At 43.5% G+C, this 21,133-nt stretch overlaps 1 protein-coding gene across 7 annotated transcripts in view; it reads left to right on the top strand.

Annotated features, from left to right (window-relative positions):
• The window catches only part of TCF20 (transcription factor 20), a 129,861-nt gene that overhangs the window by 77,917 nt on the left and 30,811 nt on the right, over positions 1 to 21,133 (top strand). For 6 of the 7 annotated variants that reach the window (XM_039725501.1, XM_039725505.1, XM_039725506.1 and 3 more), the window contains one exon: positions 4,811 to 10,438. In XM_039725501.1, coding sequence (XP_039581435.1) covers positions 4,847 to 10,438 — 5,592 coding nt within the window. In that variant the 5' untranslated portion in view covers positions 4,811 to 4,846. The remainder of the gene's footprint in view (positions 1 to 4,810; positions 10,439 to 21,133) is intronic. The other variant, XM_039725507.1, reaches the window with a different exon arrangement.

Below are 21,133 nucleotides of genomic sequence, written 5' to 3' on the forward strand. Positions count from 1 at the left end.
GATTGTTTTGGTTATGTGTGTTCTCTGCTAGTTTAAGAAGATAGAATGAGGAAGGACAAAAATAGTGATTTTTGCATTTTGTATGAGTTGTGGCAAGAAATGGCTGCAAACTTCTCTGTACAGGTACATCTCTGTCACTTGCACAGCATTTAGCAAGTGAGTCTATTTTAATCAGAACTGTGGGCACTCTCCCCCTCCCAACTTCTTAGTGTAATTTTTGCTTATGGAAAATACTGTCTTACTGTTCATCACCTGCCTGTAACTGCATTTTCTTTCCTGATAAGCATGCTAGGAAGTGAGAGGCTTTTGACAGAGCACTAAAGATATATTGCATTTGACTGCTGCCTGAGACTTCTCTGCACAGATGGATCGCAGTAGTCAACCCAAATCTAAAGAAAATTTAACAAAGCGGAAAGACCTCACTTCTGTCCTACTGAATGAGCTGGTGGTGCTTTCATTTGCTCCTTTATAGGCTTATAGTCAAGAATTAGGCGTGTCTGCACAGTATTTTGGTTTTTAGTTCCCTTACTATGAGCTGTCTGGAGTGATGCATCACTATGTTGGCATCAGTGTTACGTGGGGAGATCTGGGCAGCTGTCCTGTTATTTGTCCAGTCTTTGATAATCAGGACAGAAAGAGTTGTAAAGATTTATGTGGCTGTGAAAGAAAGCCTAGCATGGTACATTGCAGAAGATCATCTCACAGAGTAATCTTGATGTGGGAGTACTGATGAGTTATGTTAATCACCACTGGTTGGGGGCACTCTGATGCACATGCAGGAACTATTGAAAGATGCTTACATGCTGTTGACTAACATTGCACACAGCAAGGTCACAATGCAGTGGCTTCATATTTTGAGGAAGCACTATGTTAACAAATTTCTGTGAGGCTGTTTCAAATGATTAAACAGGAGAGAAAATCTGCATTATGCTTAAAAATAAGTTCACATGAAGAAGGTCAATTGATACAGTGCTTGAAATAACTTCACATGTTTTACAAATAAGTCTGAGATTTGGGTAAGAGAACCTATTGCTTCTTCCTCTTCAAGACTTCTGTGCAGTGATTCCATAAGTGAGGCTGTTTTTTATCAGCCACACAAGCTTGTAATATGTTTCCTTTGTTCCTGCCAGGTTGAAGGCAAATTTTGATTACTGGGCTGTTGGGGGAGAAATGAATGTGTTGGAGCAAAGTGAAACTGCTTAGCCTAGTGAGCGTAGTCTGCAGTGTCTGGATGGATGTGCTTAGATGGCTCTACAGCTACGGGCTATAAATACTTTAAAGTCATGCAGCTTTACTGAGAGAGCTGCATGCACGTGTAGCAAGAGTGTAGGTGTGACACTGGAGTAGTGAAAGCTGTGCTGACTCTTACCTTCCCTTTGAATAAACGAAGATGTTGCGTATTGTGTGTGCTGGCAAGTACTGAAAATGTGTGTAGTTTGTGGCTGTTAACAAAACACTTGTTTGGAGGCAGGATTTTGTCACTTCTGCTGGGGATGGCATTATGGATGGTACCAGTTTTTTATGGTTGTGTTGTAGTCTCAAGTTGGCAGGTGCTGCGTTGTCCTCTTGAGATCGTGCATGAGGAGGAGTATGTACCAGCTGAAAATGTTTTCTTTAAAGGCTTCCAGTAAAAAAAAACCAAAAACACAGATACTTTTTTTACATGTGGATGGAGGTAGACTTTGAAGGCCTTATCTATCTGAATGTACTTTATTAACAAGACTTGTCCAGGGGATTATTCTCAGTGGTTTTGCTCAGAGTATAGCACTGAGATATAAGCACTTTACAGGGCTGTTACTATTAAGAAAGGCTATTGCAGTAGTAATTGTAATAGTTCTGTATTTATAGCACATTAATGACAGGAAATGTGCTATATGTCTTAAGTTATCAGTGATGTAATGGGTCGGAGCACGTTCTATCTTTTTTTACTCCTGTTATTAATGAAATGTCTTTTTTCTTTCTGGCAGCTATTCTACTGGATATGTTACTCAAGTTAGGCTCCTTGTGAGATACTTAAAGCAAGTATTGTCCTGATGGAAACTTCTTATTTGTTTGTCAGGGTAAATTCCAAGATTGAAAAAAAAAAAATTTGAAGAAGAAAAATATGTTCTCCCTGTTTTGAGTTAGAATATGTAACTTCTGGACTAAATAAATGTTACATGATTGCAAGAGATTATGGAGGATAAGTATTTGTGCCTTGGTTGACCTTTACTGTATCTCTGTTCTTAATGGCATTTTACAGCATTTTTTGCTGTTTCTATTAATGATATAATTAAAATTACTCCTTTTTAATAGTGAACAAGTCTTAAGAATGTTTGCCAGCATTGTTAGCATACATTAGCTTGAAAACATAGCTGTTTTCAAGCCTGTTGGTAGAGTTACAGAGAACAAATATCATTCAGCAATTAAAGTTTTTGTATGATGTAATGCAGAAGAGGCTTCCTGAGATCTTGTCCAGACTATGCTGAGTAAGCTTTGGTAAAGTCATATTTAAAAACTGAGAGTGAGATTCTGTGGGAGCCTGAGCCTGTGAGAGGCTGGAAATGTTGCTTTCATGAGAAGAGGATGGGTGCCAAGCATGTGGTAGCCAGGGCGTGCACGCAGCCTTCATGGCACGTGAGTGTTGCTGATTGCAGAGCCCCACACTGCTTATCTAGAGAAGCTGCTTTTAACATCTGCAGTTGCAGGAGATGTTCTCTTACCTTTAGCTTGATAACTTTCTTCTATGTATTTTTTTCTCCCCTTTTTTCCCCCCTCATTTTTTTGCCTTAACAGCAAGTTGCACAAAAAAAGAAAGAAGCTTGCCTTAGGTATCCCAATTTTAGTCCTACCCTGACAGGGCTGGAGCTTCAAACTAATATAACATCAAAAGCAATAATTCAGAAAAGGAGGAGCTTATCCATAATAAGCCTGAACTGGACAGATTGGCACAGTGTGGCATTCATAGAAGTGTTATTCGTGTGATATATGTAATCTTTAAAAAAAGTGGAGGTTCAGCAAAACAGCAGATCTCTCTTATGACACTTAAAATATAAGATTAAAACAGCAGTAAAGTTGACTTCCTGGAAGAAGAGAGACAGAATTTGAGGTATTAACAATTTGACAATTCCCTTTTGATTGTAGTAATATTTTATGTGCATCAACCTGCATGAACCAAGGCTGCAACACAAAGAGGCCTTTGAGTTAGAGGAAAGGGGCTGCAGAGACATGTCGTGCTGTGGGGTGGTTTTGTGCCTGTGTGTTCTGTAGCCTACACACACAGATAGTAGAAGATGAAAGACTCCAGGGATAGAGTCTTCTATAGATAACATACATGTTAGTAAAAAAAATAACCTTGGGAGGCAGATGGAAAAAGAACTGGATGCCAGATCTTGCCTGCATCTCATTTGTGTGCCTGGGTTGTTTTTTTTTGTGAGTTTGAACAGAACTCAAGTCCAAAGCTAGAAATTAATTCTAAATGGGTTCAGCTGAACGTGGCAAACACAAAACATGGCTAAATATGAAAACATAATACAGGCAAGTGGCAAGTTTTCCAGGAAGTCTCCAATCTGAGGAGTTGGGGTTCTGTTTCCTGGGAAAGTGTGAGCATTGTTTCAACATTCTTTTAAAGGAAGGAGTCTCTCCAGGTGGCTTTATCCTTTTTTTTTTTTCAGGAAGAGAAAACTACATAGTGTTTCAGACACGAAATGCTTATGTCATCTGTTAATTTGGGGGTTTTGTTTTGTTTGGTTGGTTTTGGTTTTTTTGCTTTGTTTGTTTGGCTTTGGCGTTTAAAGGCAGTGTACATGCACATACTTGTTCATTTCCGTGCTTTTCTTAATGCATCTAGTAATGTGACAGGCTTTTATAGAGGGACCAACCAGGGTCCCCAAACAACTCTGCAGTTGTGGTCCAGTTCTTGAGGGTGAGTCATAATTCCACATACTGAATAATATGTTGAAGTACAGAGGTGAGCCTTCCTGGAGTTTGTTTATTTATGAGTTGCTTATGTAAGTGCAGATGATCATATATGGTATTCCAAAATACATATTCTGACTGGCAAGTGTTTTCAGTTGTGCTTCATTCAAGGTAATATAAAAGTCCTGAGGAGGAAGTTGTAGACTGTTTTGCTCAAATAGAGTGAACTTGTTTCAACTTTCCATCCTGTAAAGCAAAGCAGATGGCTGGGGAGGAAAATGCGATGTGTGTTGGTTTTCACCTAGGGGTGTCACTGGAATTACTCAGGAACTGAGCACTGAGTATGCTGGTGCCAGTTCTTTCACACATTCACATAGATCCTTTCATTAGGTTGTCTTGCTTTGAGCTTTGGTCAGTTGTATCTTGAATGTCTGCTTATAGAGATCTTCCCAGTGTGAAACATGGACCTTGGATATCATTCCAGTGAAATCCAAGGGGGGTTTGAAAGCATTGCAGGGTTCTTGTCACGTCTTTAAGCATGGTAGTAAAATACTTGGATTACTCCCAGTATTAGCCATAGGGGATAGCTGAGGTGAGGATTGCTCTCATTTGCTTTGCAAATATTGATGGAAGTTTCTCTCTTCAGAGGCACAAAAACACAGCCAGTGAGTGAATGATGATGGGGAAATATTAATGCTGGAAATGCACTCCAACTGGTAGTAGGCTACTGGCCTGCATTACCTAGAAGATTGGCAGCTTGCAAAACAGGGGGTTAAACATTGATGTACCAGAAAGTAGAAGATAAATACTAAATTTTAATTGCTGTTGAAGCAGGGAAATTGAGTGGGGTACTGGTGTGACTGGGAAGCATATTATACCTTTTTTTTTCCCCTCTCTTTTTCTCCATATTTAGGAGGGCTTTTGAGCTGCTGCTCTGCTGCTGAACAGCATGCAGTCCTTTCGGGAGCAAAGTAGTTATCACGGAAACCAGCAGAGCTACCCGCAGGAAGTGCACGCTTCATCCCGACTGGAAGAGTTCAGCCCCCGCCAGCAGGCCCAGATGTTCCAGAGCTTTGGAGGAGGTGCTGGCAGTGGACGTCGTGGAGCAACAGGAGCCTCTACAGCAATGCCTGGTGAGAGCTCTGGCCATCAGAGCTACCAAGGTTTCAGAAAAGAAGCAGGAGAGTTTTACTATATGGCTGCCAACAAAGATCCAGTGGTGTCAGGAGGGCAGCAGCCGCCTCAGCGCAGGCCTTCTGGACCAGTACAGAGCTATGGGCCCCCTCAAGGGAGTAGCTTTGGGAGTCAGTATGGGAGTGAGGGACATGTGGGCCAGTTCCAAACACAGCACTCGACCCTTGGGGGTGTATCCCACTATCAACAGGATTATACTGGTCCTTTTTCTCCAGGGAGTGCCCAGTATCAGCAGCAGGCTTCTAGCCAGCAGCAGCAGGTGCAGCAGCTGCGACAGCAGATCTATCAATCTCATCAGCCTTTACCCCAGGCTTCCAGCCAGTCTGCTTCTAGCACCTCACACTTGCAGCCAATGCAGCGTCCATCCACCCTGCCTTCCTCTGCTTCGGGCTACCAGTTACGAGTGGGTCAGTTCAGCCAACACTATCAGCCACCTTCGTCATCCTCCTCCTCCTCTTTCCCTTCCCCACAGCGTTTTGGCCAGTCAGGACAGAATTATGACGGAAGCTACAATGTGAATTCTGGGTCGCAGTACGAAGGCCATGCTGTGGGTTCCAATGCGCAGGCCTATGGGACCCAGTCAAACTACAGCTTTCAAACTCAACCGATGAAAGGCTTTGAGCAATCTAAGCTGCCCCAAAGTGGGCAGCAGGGGCAGCAGCAGCAGCACCCACCTCAGCACGTAATGCAGTATTCAAATGCTGCCACCAAACTCTCTCTTCAAAGTCAAGTGGGACAGTACAGCCAGACTGAAGTTCCTGTAAGGTCACCGATGCAGTTCCACCAAAACTTCAGTCCAATCTCTAATCCGTCTCCTGCTGCATCTGTGGTTCAGTCTCCAAGCTGCAGCTCTACCCCTTCTCCGCTCATGCCAGGTGGAGAAAATCTCCAGTGTGGGCAAGGCAACATGTCCATGGGTTCTCGAAACCGAATCCTGCAGATGATGCCGCAGCTTAGTCCTACACCATCTATGATGCCAAGCCCCAATGCTCATGCAAGTGGATTCAAGGGGTTTGGACTGGAAGGACTGCAGGAAAAAAGGCTCACAGATCCAGGACTGAGCAGCCTGAGTGCTCTAAGTTCTCAAGTTGCCAATCTGCCCAACACAGTCCAGCACATGTTGCTCTCAGATGCCTTGGCACCTCAGAAAAAAAGTTCCAAAAGATCATCCTCTTCCAAGAAGGCTGACAGCTGCACCAACTCAGAAGGCTCTTCCCAGGCAGAGGAGCAACTCAAGTCTCCCATGGCAGAGTCTCTGGATGGTGGCTGTTCCAGTAGTTCAGAGGATCATGGGGAAAGGGTGAGACAGCTGAGTGGCCAGAGCACCAGCTCAGACACCACTTACAAAGGGGGTAATTTAGAGAGACCCAACTCCTCACCAGCACAAGGCTCTCAGAATGAGCCATCAAAACTCAGCAGCAGTCCTGCAGCTAGGGAGGATGTGGCTTCCCCTGATGGGAAGGAAGCTGTGGTGGCTGTGGAAAATGCCCCAAAAGTGAATGAAAAGGCAGTTGGGGTGATTGTCTCCCGGGAAGCCATGGCAGGAAGAGTAGAAAAGTCAGGTGGACAAGATAAACCTGCACAAGATGATGCTTCCACGGCCCCTCAGGCACCAGCTAGCACTAGTGGAGCAAAAGAAGCTGGGCATGCAGGGACACAGCAAGAAACTCAAGCAGGAGGTAAAGGGAGCAAAAGTGGTGATAACACTAACCATAATGGGGAGGGGAACAGCCAGCCTGGTCATGCAGTTGTTGGGCCAAATTTTCCTGCAAGAACAGAATCTTCCAAGTCTCCTGGTAGTTTAAGATACAGCTACAAGGATAATATAGCACCTGGTATCCAGAGAAGTATTGGTGGCTTTCCACAGTATCCATCTGGTCAAGAAAAGGGGGATTTTCCAGGGCACAGTGAGCGCAAAGGCCGTAATGAGAAGTTTCCTAGCCTCCTACAAGAGGTTTTACAGGGGTACCACCATCATCCGGACAGAAGGTATTCTAGGAACGCGCAGGAGCATTCTGGGATGGCTGGGAGTTTGGAGGGAGCCATGAGACCCAATGTTTTAATTAGTCAAACCAATGAATTGACCAATAGAGGCCTCTTAAACAAAAGCATGGGGTCCCTCCTAGAAGGCCCTCACTGGGGTCCCTGGGATAGGAAGTCTAGCAGTGCAGCTCCAGACATAAAGCAGATAAATTTAGCTGATTACCCTATTGGTAGAAAGTTTGATGTAGAGTCTCAGTCTGCTGCCCACGAGGCAGGAGCACTCTCAGAGAGGAGATCAGTGATCTGTGACATATCTCCATTAAGGCAGCTTGTAAGAGATCCTGGCCCTCACCCCATAGGGCACATGGGTCCTGAGGCCAGAAGCGGAAGGAGTGAACGTCTTGCCCCTGGCTTGAGCCAGTCAGTAATACTCCCTGGTGGTTTAGTATCCATGGAAACAAAGATGAAAGCTCACAGTGGGCAAATAAAGGAAGAAGATTTTGAACAGTCAAAGGGCTCAGCTAGTCTCAACAATAAAAAAACAGGAGACCATTGTCATCCTGCTGGCATCAAGCATGAATCTTTTCGAGGCAATGCCAGCCCTGGAGCTGCAGTCTCTGATGCTGCTCCAGACTACATGCCCCAGCAGGACAACAGATCGACACAGATGAGACGAGGACCTGGCAGAACTGGAAGGGGTAAATCACCCTCTCAATATCAGGATCTTGCTGATAAGCTGAAAATGTCACCAGGCAGAAGCAGAGGCCCAGGGGCAGATCTGCATCACATGAACCCACACATGACACTGTCTGAAAGAGTTAGCAGGGGTTCCTTGCATTCTGTCTACCCTCAGAATTCGGAAGGCCCATCTCTGGCTTCAGCATATCACACGAATGCTAGGCCTCATGCTTTTGGTGACCCCAGCCAGAGTCTGAATTCCCAGTATCATTACAAGAGACAGATATACCAGCAACAGCAGGAAGAATACAAAGATTGGGCAAGCAGCGCTGCTCAGGGTGTGATTGCTGCAGCTCAGCACAGGCAGGAAGGAGCAAGGAAGAGCCCAAGACAACAGCAGTTTCTGGAAAGAGTAAGGAGTCCCTTAAAAAATGACAAGGATGGAATGATGTACCTTCAAGGTAGCTCTTACCATGATACTGGAAGCCAGGAAGCTGGGCGCTGTGTCATGGGGAGCGACAGTACTCAGAGCAAATGCGCCGAACTGAAACATGGCAGCCAGAAGTTGCAGCATCATGAATCTGGTTGGGACCTCTCTCGGCAAACTTCTCCTGCCAAAAGCAGCGGCCCTCTTGGAGCAGCCAACCAAAAAAGATTTTGCCCTCAAGAAAGCGATGGGCATCGACGAGAGGAATCTACAGATTTGCCTAAGCCTAGTAATGCTATGCTTAGGCTCCCTGGCCAGGAGGACCAGTCTCCACAAAACCCATTAATTATGAGGAGGAGGGTCCGTTCTTTCATCTCTCCTATCCCTACCAAAAGACAGCCACATGATATGAAGAACAGTGGCAGTGAAGATAAAGGGCGACTGATGACTTCAGCAAAAGAGGGAGCCGATAAAACGTACAACTCCTATGCCCATTCATCTCAAAGCCAAGATGCTGGCAAGTCAGTTGCAAAGGGAGATTCCTTCAAGGACCTGCCGAGTCCCGATAATAGGAATTGTCCTGCTGTTTCCCTCACAAGCCCAGCGAAGACCAAAATATTGCCCCCAAGAAAGGGGCGAGGATTAAAACTGGAAGCTATTGTTCAGAAAATTACATCTCCCAATATTAGGAGAAGTGTTTCTACCAACAGTGCTGAAACTGGTCCAGATACTGTCACTCTTGATGACATCCTGTCCCTCAAGAGTGGGCCTGAAGGAGGAAATGTGGCTGGACATGGACCAGAGGCTGAGAAGAGAAAAGGAGAGATATCAGATCAAGGGGGGCCAGCAAACCAGGATACAAGTGGTGAAAAAACTGTTCCAAGATCTTCAGAAGAGTGGCAAAGCAGCGAGGATGATAAAAACAAAAAAGAGGTCCCTGAAACCGCCAGTATTGGCAAAGAGGGAGCAGGATCCAGTGCAGCACCACCACCTTCTCAGAAATCAGGTGGTCAGGGAAGGTCTGATGGATCTGTAAGTGGAGCTGGAACTCTGAACTTTTCTGACTCAAAAACAATTTCCCCTTCCAGTGTATTCATTTCTGAACCAAATCCAAAGTCTGAGGAAAAAGATGGAGATGTGACAAACATTTCACCCAAGCCAGATGGTTTCCCTCCAAAGGGATATTTCCCCTCTGGAAAGAAAAAAGGGAGGCCAATTGGGAGTGTGAACAAGCAGAAGAAGCAGCAGCAGCAGCAACAGCAGCAGCTGCCTGTGCCCCCGCCTCCCCCACCAGCACCGTCACAGCCTGCAGAAGGGGTGGGTGCTGGTGAGCCAAAGCCCAAGAGGCAAAGGAGGGAGAGGCGAAAACCTGCAGCACAGCCACGGAAGCGGAAGCCTAGACGGGCTGCTCCGATCGTGGAGCCTCAAGAACCAGAGATCAAGCTTAAATATGCTACCCAGTCTGTAGATAAAACTGACTCCAAGAATAAGTCCTTTTTCCCTTATATTCATGTGGTAAACAAGTGTGAATTAGGCGCTGTGTGCACAATCATCAACGCGGAGGAAGAGGAGCAGAACAAATTGGTGAGGGGTCGGAAAGGACAGAGGTCTTCAACACCCCCTCCTAGCAATGCAGAGAGCAAAGTGCTGCCCACCTCAACTTTCATGCTGCAAGGCCCTGTAGTAACGGAGTCTTCTGTCTTGGGGCATCTGGTTTGCTGCCTGTGTGGCAAATGGGCCAGCTATCGTAACATGGGTGACCTCTTTGGTCCTTTCTACCCCCAGGATTATGCAGCTACCTTGCCCAAGAATCCACCTCCAAAGAGGGCCACAGAAATGCAGAGCAAGGTCAAGGTACGGCACAAAAGTGCTTCTAATGGTTCCAAGACAGATACTGAAGAGGAGGAGGAACAGCAACAACAGAAGGAACAAAGAAGCCTGGCTGCTCATCCCCGCTTTAAGAGGCGGCACCGCTCTGAGGACTGTAGCGGAGCCTCTCGGTCACTTTCAAGGGGAGCTTCTTGTAAAAAAGCAACCACTGATGGTGGCAGTGGTGGTGAAAAGACTCCTTTGGACTCAAAACCGTCTATGCCCACTTCAGAAGGTGGCACTGAGCTGGAGTTACAAATTCCTGAACTACCTCTTGACAGCAATGAATTTTGGGTCCATGAGGGTTGTATTCTCTGGGCCAATGGGATCTACCTGGTCTGTGGCAGGCTCTATGGGCTGCAGGAAGCTGTGGAGATTGCAAGAGAGATGGTGAGTACCTAACCTTCCTATACAAAATTATTTTCTTTCATTAGCAAATATATACCATTTGGAATACTGTTTTTCCTGGTTCTTCTCTCATGTCTTAAACAGCCATTTTTTATCTTTAATAAATCTCTAGTGATGTCCTTTCAATGGCCTCATTTAGATCTCTGCCACACCTGATCAGATAAGATTTTGTGGACATCAAAAAGCTTATTGCCTAGTAAAAGTTCTGGATGTCCAAAGGCTTTCTCGTGACTACAGGATCTCTTTGCCTTCCTTCTTCTATTCTGTTATTTGGTGATCTCTAGGGCTCTTCTTGGAGTTATAGAGTGAAAGGACAAGTGGTAGCAGACACAAATTGAAGCAAAGAAAATTCTAGTTCAATGGGTAAAAAATTTCAATAAGGGTATTCAGACACTGGATTGAGGGAGGGGAAATGACAGAAAAGTCGTGGAATGCCCTGGTTTTGGAGATGCAAAATTTGGTTCTGGGCAGAACTCTAAGCATCTTTACATCTGAAGATGGTCTGCCTTCAAAGTTGGCTCTGCTTTCAGCAGGGGCTCCTTCCAGTGTGAGTTACTCTGCACTATAATACATATTACACAACTGTAGGAGAATTTGCAGTCCTTACAAAATAAAATGGATAGAGCAGAATTGCACAAAGGTCTGTAAGCATTGAGTGAAATATGTGTGGGTTTAGTATTGATGAGTTCAGCATTCACAAATGACACTGATAATTTACTTTCTCCAGAGCGTGAACATACAAGGAGTAAGAAGAAATAGTTTTTCCTTTGTCCCTGCTTTAATTTTACCTTCTTCACAACTACCTGATTGAGAATGGATGCACTGACTGTTCTTGATTTCCTGAGGCAGAAGCTGATGCTTTAAAACCACAGTTATGTGCCTTGCTTTGCCATCATCAATATCCTGCATTGGGTTTTTTATGGTTATCTTTTTTTGTATTGTTCTCTGTCCTGGGTCAGACCATGGAAGAGGCATAGAACTACTTTTTCCTGTTGCCTTCAGGTTCTTCCTTTTCTAAACAGTTTTGGGATCCAGTTTTTATCTTCTTTCCTCTGTATTGTTACATACAGCATGCTTGTTTCCTCCCCATGAGCTTTTTCTCTGTTCTTCACAACTGCCTGATTGAGAATGGATGCACTGACTGTTCTTGATTTCCTGAGGCAGAAGCTGATGCTTTAAAACCACAGTTATGTGCCTTGCTTTGCCATCATCAGTATCCTGCATTGCTTTTTTTATGGTTATCTTTTTTTGTATTGTTCTCTGTCCTGGGTCAGACCATGGAAGAGGCATAGAACTACTTTTTCCTGTTGCCTTCAGGTTCTTCCTTTTCTAAACAGTTTTGGGATCCAGTTTTTATCTTCTTTCCTCTGTATTGTTACATACAGCATGCTTGTTTCCTCCCCATGAGCTTTTTCTCTGTAAGTTTGATCCCGGCTCGTTCTAAATTTTCACTCAACTGTTCTTTGACAGTAATTACATGCTTCTCTGCCCTAACTTGATTTGGCTTGCATTCTTGTTTCTAGTCTCTCATTAAACATAGTCAGTTAATTTCATTTGGTTTTCATCGAGCCATGCCTGCGTGCTTGTTCTGATGCAACTGCTGAATTTCTTATCTCTGATAATTGCAAGGTTTCTTTCAGGTTCTCCGCCACCGTTTTGGATTCTACTGGCAATGTGGCCATGCTTTCATTTGTCTGGTAGCTCACCAGTATTTTGAATTTGTATCTCTCCAGCCTGATTTTCCCCTTTTACTGTGTGTAGGGTGTGTCTTTCACTTAGGATTCTGGTTTTTCCAGTAGCAAATACCTTTTTTACAAGTTCTTGAACCGCTTGAGTTATCCTCCAGTGGTCCTTTTTGTGTCCCTGTTTGTGCAAAGGACATAAGCCCAGCTGTGCTAAAACATGCTGTGTTGAGAGGCTCTAATCAAACTTGTTCAATAATAGCAGCCCGTTATCCACATTTTTATGTGGGTTTTTGCATCTTGTTTGACGTCTCGTTCTTTCTCTGCATGGAATCTTTGACTTTCTGATTGAATATGCTTTGGCTTACCCTTTAGCACTTTCTTCCAACTGTTACAATCATCTCCTCCTTACAAGTAAAAAAATTTTTTTCCTCTTCTTCTTAACTGTTTCATCTGCCTTTATGGCACCTTACAAAAGTATCTCCTTATCTCCCTTGAACTTTGTGTTCTTTTCCTCTACCTCTTTCCTTCAATCAGTTGCTCAACTCCTCTGTCTTTTCTTTTCCTTCATAATGCCAGTAGGAACAAGTGTTTCTCTTAAAAAAAAAAAAAGGCACAAAATGCTTGTGGCCTCTCTTGTCTTTGCAACTGCCTCTTAATTTCCTTTTTCTATCTCAAAGTTCTTTGAGTGCATTGTCTGGGGCTCTTGTCCTCCACTATGGTTTCAGTTGTGCTCTGCTGCAATTGTAATCAGTGTTTATGGTGATATTTTCCCAGTTAAGGTTCAGATCCAGTGCCTAATTTTCCATTTTTCTGTCGACTACATTATCACTATCAGCTGTGCTGCTTTTGAAGTGTTGTTCCACCTTTGTTTCCTGCCTGTGTCTTTTGATTACCTCCTTGCTCTCCATTGTATTCTTCAGAGAGGCTGTTTCTCATTACTTCATGCTTTTTCTGTGGGGCTCACTGAAGTTTGCTTGTGCTTTTTTTTTTATCCAGGAATAGCATGCTTTTGAGTAGCTTTTGGTAACTCAGTCACTTTCTTCTACAGTCTTGTAGAGCTTCCTTTTTTGTTCAGATTCATGTTCTTTCAGCACAAACTTAAAATTGTTCTTGAATTCACAGTGAGTTTCCAAAATCTCACTTTAAAACGTGGCTTTTAATCTACATCATCCTTAATACGTTTTCTGTCATTTTATTCTGATTTTCATGTTGCTCAGATTCACAATCTCATTTGGTTTTAAAATTATTTCTTCCTAATCCTTCCTATTTAAGGCTGCAAGAAATACTGCTTACTTTTGGTATATGATAAGTAATATCTAGTCTTTCAGTACTTTCCACTGTTCTGTCTAGATCCATTTTTTATCTGTTTATAAGACTGGACTTTCAGAGCCAGGGACCATTGTCTTGTGTGTACATTTTGTTTTGTTATAGAATCATAGAATGACTTGAATTGGAAACAACATTAAAGATCAAGCCCCCTGCTGTGGGAAGGAAGACCTTCCACTAGACCAGGCTGCTTAGAGAGCCCCATCCAATCTTGAACACTTCAAGGAATGGGCTGTCCACAGCTGCTCTGCATAGCTTGTTCCAGTGCCTCACCACCCTCACAGTAAATAATTCCTTCCTAATATCTAAGTTAAATCTACTCTCAGGTGGAAACCATTCGCCCTTGTCCTGTCACTACATGTTCTTGTAAATAGCCTCTCTTGTGTGTTCCCTTCAGGTACTGGAAGGCCACAATTAAGTCACCCTGAAGCTTTCTCTTTTCCAGACTGAACAATCCCAGTTCTCTCAGCCTTTCCTTGTAAGGAGAGGTGCTCTGTCCCGTTTTGGTGGCCTCCTCTGGACTTGCTCCAACAGGTCTGTGTCCTTTTTTTGGCCCTTTTTACAGATGTGTACATTTCCCTTTTTCTATTCACATGTGGTTTTGTCTGACTACCAACTTTTCAAATACCACAGAGTGTGGTTTAGGGATTACATCAGCAAATTCTCTCAGGAATCTGGGATACATCTTTTCAGTCACATAGACTCCTGTATGTTTATGTTTCTCAGGTGTTTGTCAACCTGATCTTTGCATACAGTAGGAGGAACATTTGCCTGCCCCAGTCCCCATCCTGTCATCCATCCGCTTGAGAGGTGTGGGAAGAGAGGTTGCCATTGAAGATTGAGGCAAAAAATCTGTTGAGTACCCCAGTCTTCTCCTTGTCCATTGTTAGCTGTTTGCCAGCATTGTTTATGGTACAGGGTACACCTTCTTTGTCCTTCCTTTTCTGGTTAACCTACCTATAGAAGACCTTCCTGTTATTCCTTGCATTCCTTTTCAGGTTCAGTTCCAGCTTTGCCTCAGCCTTCCCCAGACTATCACTGCACAACTGAACTTCATCCCTATACTCTTCCCACATTGCCTGTCCTTGTTTCCACTGCCTGTGTCTTTGTTTCTTTCCCTTCTGTTTGACCGGGAGTTCCCTACTCAGCCATCCAGTCTCTCGCCTTCCTTGCTCAGTTTCTTGCTTCTGGGAATTGGTGGCTCTTGAACTCTGTGGAAGACTTCCATAAAAATCTGCCAGCTTGGTTCTGCTCCTGTGTCCCTGAGGGCAGTCTCCTGGGTATCCTATTGACTGTCTCCTTGAAGAGCTGGAAGTTTGCTTTCCTGAAGTTCAGGGGCTTAACTATACTCCTTACCTGACCCATATCCCTCAGGACTGCAAAATCCACCAATGCACGATCACTCCAACCCAGGCTGCCTCCTATCTTGACCTTCCCATTTAGTTAATTTACACTGGTGATCATCAAATCCAGTATCAAGTTCCCTCCGGTAGGGCTATCACCTGGCTCAAGAAGCTGTCTTCCATGCATTGCAGGAGTCTCCTGGATTGCCTGCAGTTTGCCTTGGTACTTTCCCAGTAGATGTCAAGGTGGCTGAAGTCCCCCAGCAGGACTGGAGGCTGTGAGCACGATGCCTCCTGTAACTGGGGCAAGGCTTTGTCACTGGGCTCCCCTTGGTCAGGCAGCTGTAGCAGAGCCTGGCTGCAAGGTTCCTTTTGTTGCCTCAGGGTCTGATTTTTACCCACAGTCTTTCAACCTGCTCATGGCTGTTCTTCAGAGACAGCTCTTCACACTCTGCACCTCTTGGTACAGAGGGCAACCCCTCCACCTCTCCCTCCTTTCTGTGTCTTCTGAGCAGCTCACAGCCATTGGTAGTCACACTCCAGTAGCACAATTTTTCCCACCAAGTTTCAGTAATGGCAACAAGGTCATAACTTTCCAGCAGCGTGGTGGCATCCAGCCCCTCCTTTGGTTTGTTGCCCATTCTGTGTGCTTTAGTGTTATTAAGGCACCTTGGCCAGGCTGTTGGCTGCAACACCTTCCCAGAGGAGCACCCCTTAATTCCTTTGAGATTATTTCCCTGCTGGTATCCCTGCTGGCTTCTGTTACCTCAGGAGTCCCTGGCTCACCTCTGTAAGACTCCCAAGTGTGCCCCAGTGTGGCCAGCATATTTCAGAGTCAAGGGCAGAGTGCCCTCATTACTACCCTGTTCCTCTAACCTTTGCATCTCATCCCACAGCTTGCCAAGGACAAGCCTAATGCTGTCCCCCTCCCGAATCAGAGTTTAAAGCTGTGTATTGTGTCTCATACAAACTCAGTATCCTAACACGATCCTCTGTATAACACCCGTAAGAATAATCCATTTATCACCCTGTGACAAATAATGGAAAAGGTTTTCTTCTAGCATTTTTCTTTTCCTATTGTAGCAGGCTGTTGTGCTGGGTTCTCCTCTGGAAGCAGTGTAACCTCATCCCCTCAGCTCACAGAGGGTTACGTGCAGCACAAAGATGGCCATGGGGTATTCAGAGGTGTGCCTGCCAGAAGCCATCCCCAGGCAGTGGAAAGGCTCTGTTGAGCTCAACTCTCCTGCCCTGCTGCCTGAGGAAAGCCTTCTGGCTCACACAGCTGATTTCCTATGCTTGTTGCATATGCTTTTTCTTTACCTCCTCTGTGCTTTGCAAGTGCATTTTCTCTTTTTTTCTCTGACATGCAGTTCATTAGTGTTGCTGTGTGGAAAAGCAGATGTGCAAATCAAGTAGCTGCTTCCTCCCAGGAACAGAGGAATGCAACTCTTGGATTTTGTCTATGGGTAAGGAAGGACATTAGCATATGGTATATGAAGGGTCAATGATCCTGGAAGTGAATAATTCATGTATGTAACTCATTCTGTGCAAATTCAATACTCCCATAACTAAAAATTACGTCAACTGTCTGTGGTACCAACAGGGTAAATATGCACCAATTTAAACTGAATCCATACCATTAAGTGAGTTGAAATATTTTCTTTAGACACCTGGCTCAGTTGCTGTTGTTTATGCAGCACTCTAGTACAGAAATAGGAAACTTAAACCTCTAGTCAAAGGCCATTGATGTAGGTAGTGATACAAGTAACCCATCCTGTGTTTCTTCTTCTCCTCACACAAGCTCACCTATTTTTCATCACATGAAAGCTCATTATAGATTTTTTCCCCCCTGAACACCTGTTTCTCACATGCTCTCCAAGATCAGAAAATAATTTTTCTTGCTAAATTGTTTCTTATGTGAATAAATGTCTGTCTTACTGCAGTTTTTTTGACAACTGCCCATAGTCAATCTCAAGAAAGGATTTTTATGTATGTGAAGGTGCTCAAAGATCAAATTGTACCAGATGCTCAAGAAGAATTCCTGAGAAGGTGTTATCTTAAAAAGGTTTATCAAACTGTGAAGTGACTCTCCTGAGCTTTGAGCTTTCCTTAAGGTCTGTTTTCACTCTGGACTGAAAATGGTGTGTGTTACCTGCTAAGCAGCAATCCAGGTGGTTTCCAAAGTGTTAGAATCTGCCTTTCTTGAAGGCAAAAAGATATTCCTTTTACTCTGGTCACTCTGCTATGCTTTTTGGTTCTGAGAATGGGTCCAATTAATTGGGCTGCTTTAGATGCAGAATGACATAATCCTTCTCCTTATTTTGAGGCTCAAATTAGCTCCCCCAGGCAGATGAGCCGAACTGCCAGGGAGTCTGTCTCCCTCATAAGCTGTGCATGCACAGTAACGGTGCTAAGTGTCCTTCTTGCAGTTAGACTTTGTTTGTTCCAATGCTGATGAAATCTTAAACTGAAAAAATGCCATCTCCTTAGTGCTAGGTGATATTGTTGCTTATAAAATGTTTTCTTTCAAATACTGTAGGTGGCCAGAAAGTTTCCTGTCTTGTCTATTTTTTCACTGTTTTTCTAATAATGAGAAGTTCATTTCCATGTAAGATGAAGTATTGGTTGCCTTTGAAACTGGAAGAATTATGGAGTCACTTTGGTAGTTGTCAGCAGTTTTAATGCTCAGAAGAATTGATGGTCTTTTTATTCTCAGTATTAAATATATGAAGCTGTAAATGAAGAGAAGAACAATGCAGAGAACATTCTTTGTGTTAAGTTGAATCCAAGGTAGCTCAGCTATTGTTTCCTAAAAAGCTGTTCATTAGAAGATGGTATGCTGTTTCTTACAGGGCTTTTTTGTAAGACATGTCTTTTCCCAAGGCAGAGGCTCTGGCCTACCACGTGTATTACTTCTCTTTAGGGTGGGGTTTTTGTTTGTTTGTATTTTTTTTTTTCTTCTTTACCCCTACTCTTATCCGAATTGACCTTGCTGAAGATAAATGTAGCTTGTGTTCCTGCTGAGAGTGTTCTGTGAAAGGAAAGCTTGTTTATCCCCCTTTTAAAGATCTCTTTTAAAAGGTCTAAAAAAATGTAATGCTTTTCTCATCAATCTCTGCATCTCTCCCAGCTTTAGAAATGTTTTAATCCTTATACATGGAAAGAAGTCCTTGGAACCTGTTTCCTTTGCTGCTCCTTATTGAAAAGATCACCTTGGGTTTCAGTCAGGTGAACTTTAGAGTAACAAATGGTGAAGGATGAAACCTGCCCATGATCTACAGTGGAGCAGAAGATTCTGTGTTTTCTCTCACCAGTCTGTAATTTTGCCTCTCCAGCTCTCCGTGGATTCTCTTGCAAAGCCTGCTCTTTATGCAAACTGCTTTATGAATCTTAACAGGCCTGTTTTGAAGGTCTGATAGACTTTAGTGATGAGAAGTTTAGAACCTAAATGCCTGAAGTCTCTTTCTCTTCAGCTTGATACTAGATATTTGAAGTTTTCATGACTGTTGGGCAGTGGCAGCCTTGTGCTTCATGTTGAATGTGTCTTTGTTATTTGTAGTGTTAGAGGCAGGTTTACATGTTACCCATATTTCACAGAGTGCAGCTCCTGGTTTTGCACAGGTAAGTTGTTCTTGGCTTAAGACTCTTGATAGTTGATCTTCCACAGTATCTTATTTGGAGGAAATTGCCTTTCTATATTACTTTGTTTACTCTGATGCTTTCATAGAACCATTTTGTTTTGTTTACCTCTACCATTCTGGACCCTAGATTGGGTAAAGAAAGGTGCCTGGAGGGATCACTAGGATTTAAGCTATTTATATTCTCAAATTTGGGAAATCAAAGCCTGAGAAAAAAGCTCCCACACTCTGTAAGTAATTGCTTATAAAAGGTTCCTGGCTGCATAGCTAATCAAGTGGCTAAGCCAGGGAATTGGTATGAACTAGGAAAACTGTGGCAGGTTAGCTGCCTTTGGCAAAACAAAGCAAAACAGTTTCTAGGCTCAGAAACCTGGCTACTGTAGTACCATACAAGAATAAAGGTGTCAGTTCATTCTGAATGTCTCATTTGGCACAGGTGGAGGTGGGCTCTCTTATCCTAAGCCAGAGCAGGAGGGAGTTGCTGTCATGAAGAGGGATCCTGCTTTATCCTCTCTGCAAGCTGCTTGCTGCCACTTCTTCACTTGCGCTAGATCTGCCGCCTGTGCATGTGCACAGTGGGCTCATTTGTAGCCAGCTAATCCATCAGAAGACTAGCTTGGGGTGGGGGATCTTTGTGCCAGATCAGCCATCTGACTGCTTACCCTCTGAGCCATGTTTGCTGCACCTAGAGGGAGTGTCCTTTCCACTGATAATGATAACCATTAGATCAATTTAGCTGTAGCATAAAATCGTGCTCAGATGCCACCAGCACTTGAAGGGGTTTCAGGTCTATGGTACTACTATTTAATAGCATTGGGAGAAGAATGTTAACCTTTTATTCATCATCTTTCTTTGTAGAGAAGAAAAACACGCAGAACCTAATAATATTTTTCTCCCCCAAAGCCACACTCACCCCCCCTCCTGCCAAACCAAAGCATGAAACAAAAAAAAAACAACCCTCCAGTAGAGTTCTGTGTTAGGTCAGGGTTCAACTGAAATAATAATCTGCTGCTTCAAAAGTAACATGCCTGACAACACACAGGAAGGAACAGTTGTATTTCCACACCTAGAGCTGTGTTAGTAGGGACACATTTCAAGAGCAGGAAGAAGTGACGCTGGAGCTTTTTAATTTTTCACTGTGGGGAAAAGGAAACCAGTGGCAGATTTAAAATCACTGCCAGCACTAGTTGGAAAAGGAGTGTATTGAGAACATAATTTGCTTGTTTTTATCTCTGGAAACAGCTTTTACTATGCTTTAGCCCTTCAAATGAGGATTGCCACAGAACCTTGAGGCACTTTCTACAGTTACCCTTAAAGTGGCTGAACTCCTGGTTTTCACTGACAGACTGTGCCCAAATACCTAGTTATCTGAGCTGGAAATGTGCACACTGGCATAATACTCGTTTTCATTCCTCAGGAAATGGCAGCATCTTTAATATTCTTCTGCAGTGTTACAAAAATAAGAAAGCATGAAATTTTGGGTGGAGGAGAAATTCTGAAAGACAGCTGAATGATGAATTTCAGATTTGGTTTTCCCAGAAAGGCATTGCCATCTGCTGTGCCACTGAAACGCTGTGCTGTCATGACTCCTGGTCTGTAAGAGTAATCCTCCCCAGGGAGGAGAACCTGGGAGGAGCCCCTGTTGTATCTCAGTTCACTGCCTTCCTCTCTTGGGGACCTGGAAGTGTGAATCGCTACTGCTGCAGCACTTGGTAGCTCACAGCAGCTCTGTGCACTGGTACCACAAGCCTTAAATGCTAAAGAGCTGAGCAGATAGAATCCACATGTACGTGTCTGATGCAAATGTTTCAATATCTTAAATTATCAGAAGCCAGTAATTACATTTGTGAAATGAAGTTGGTTTTCTTTAGCTTTGTTGTGAGTAGAAGTGAGGTGAATTTGGTGCAGCCTATTGCTGATTATGGCCTGAAGGTAAAAGGAAGCACATTTTAGCACATTTTAGTTGTGATCTCAAGCATAAAGTTGATGTTGGTAAGAGGAAAGACTCCAGTATTGACCCCTTTGTAATGGGGAAGAGAGAAGATGCAGGGAAGTACTTTCAGTGCATCTTTATTAGCAGACTCCTTTGTCATTAGTTTATCCCAAAGTACAGGCATTATGTCTGTGCTTGAATGTGGTTTTGTATTTTACTGTTTGTCTTGCATGTGGAGTGAGGAAAGTGGAAAATAGATTTACTGACAATGGAGTGTTGGGAAAGAATAGGATGTTTACCCACTTAGATGAGTTGTAGCCAAGAGCACTGGAAACTTGTATGCAAAAAGCAGCTTGCTCATTCCACAGTTGCCTTTCTGTAAAGCATCAGGGATCCTCATAATTTCTGTACAGTTTTAATTTAAAAATACATTTAAGTAACTTAATTTTGGAGAAGCTCTTCCAAATGTGAATGGGGCCTTCTCTGTGCAGGAGATTTCCAGACAAAGCTTTAGAGATTTTGTCTTGCTTACCCACAAGCTCACACAGTCGGTTTGTTTTTTTTTTGTAAGATTTCAATTGCCTGTTTTGGTGGGTTTTTTTTGGTTGTTTTTTTGGGTTTGTGGTTTTTTTTTTTTTTGGTTTGGTTTGGTTTTTTTGGTTTTTTTTTTGTAAGATTTCAATTGCCTGTTACCATAGGGTTGCCAAACTCTTACTAAATTTTCAATAGTGAGTGAATGCAATGCAGTTTGT

This window comes from Passer montanus, unplaced genomic scaffold (assembly GCF_014805655.1).
Source record: "Passer montanus isolate IOZ18808 unplaced genomic scaffold, ASM1480565v1 scaffold55, whole genome shotgun sequence".
NCBI lineage: Eukaryota > Metazoa > Chordata > Aves > Passeriformes > Passeridae > Passer > Passer montanus.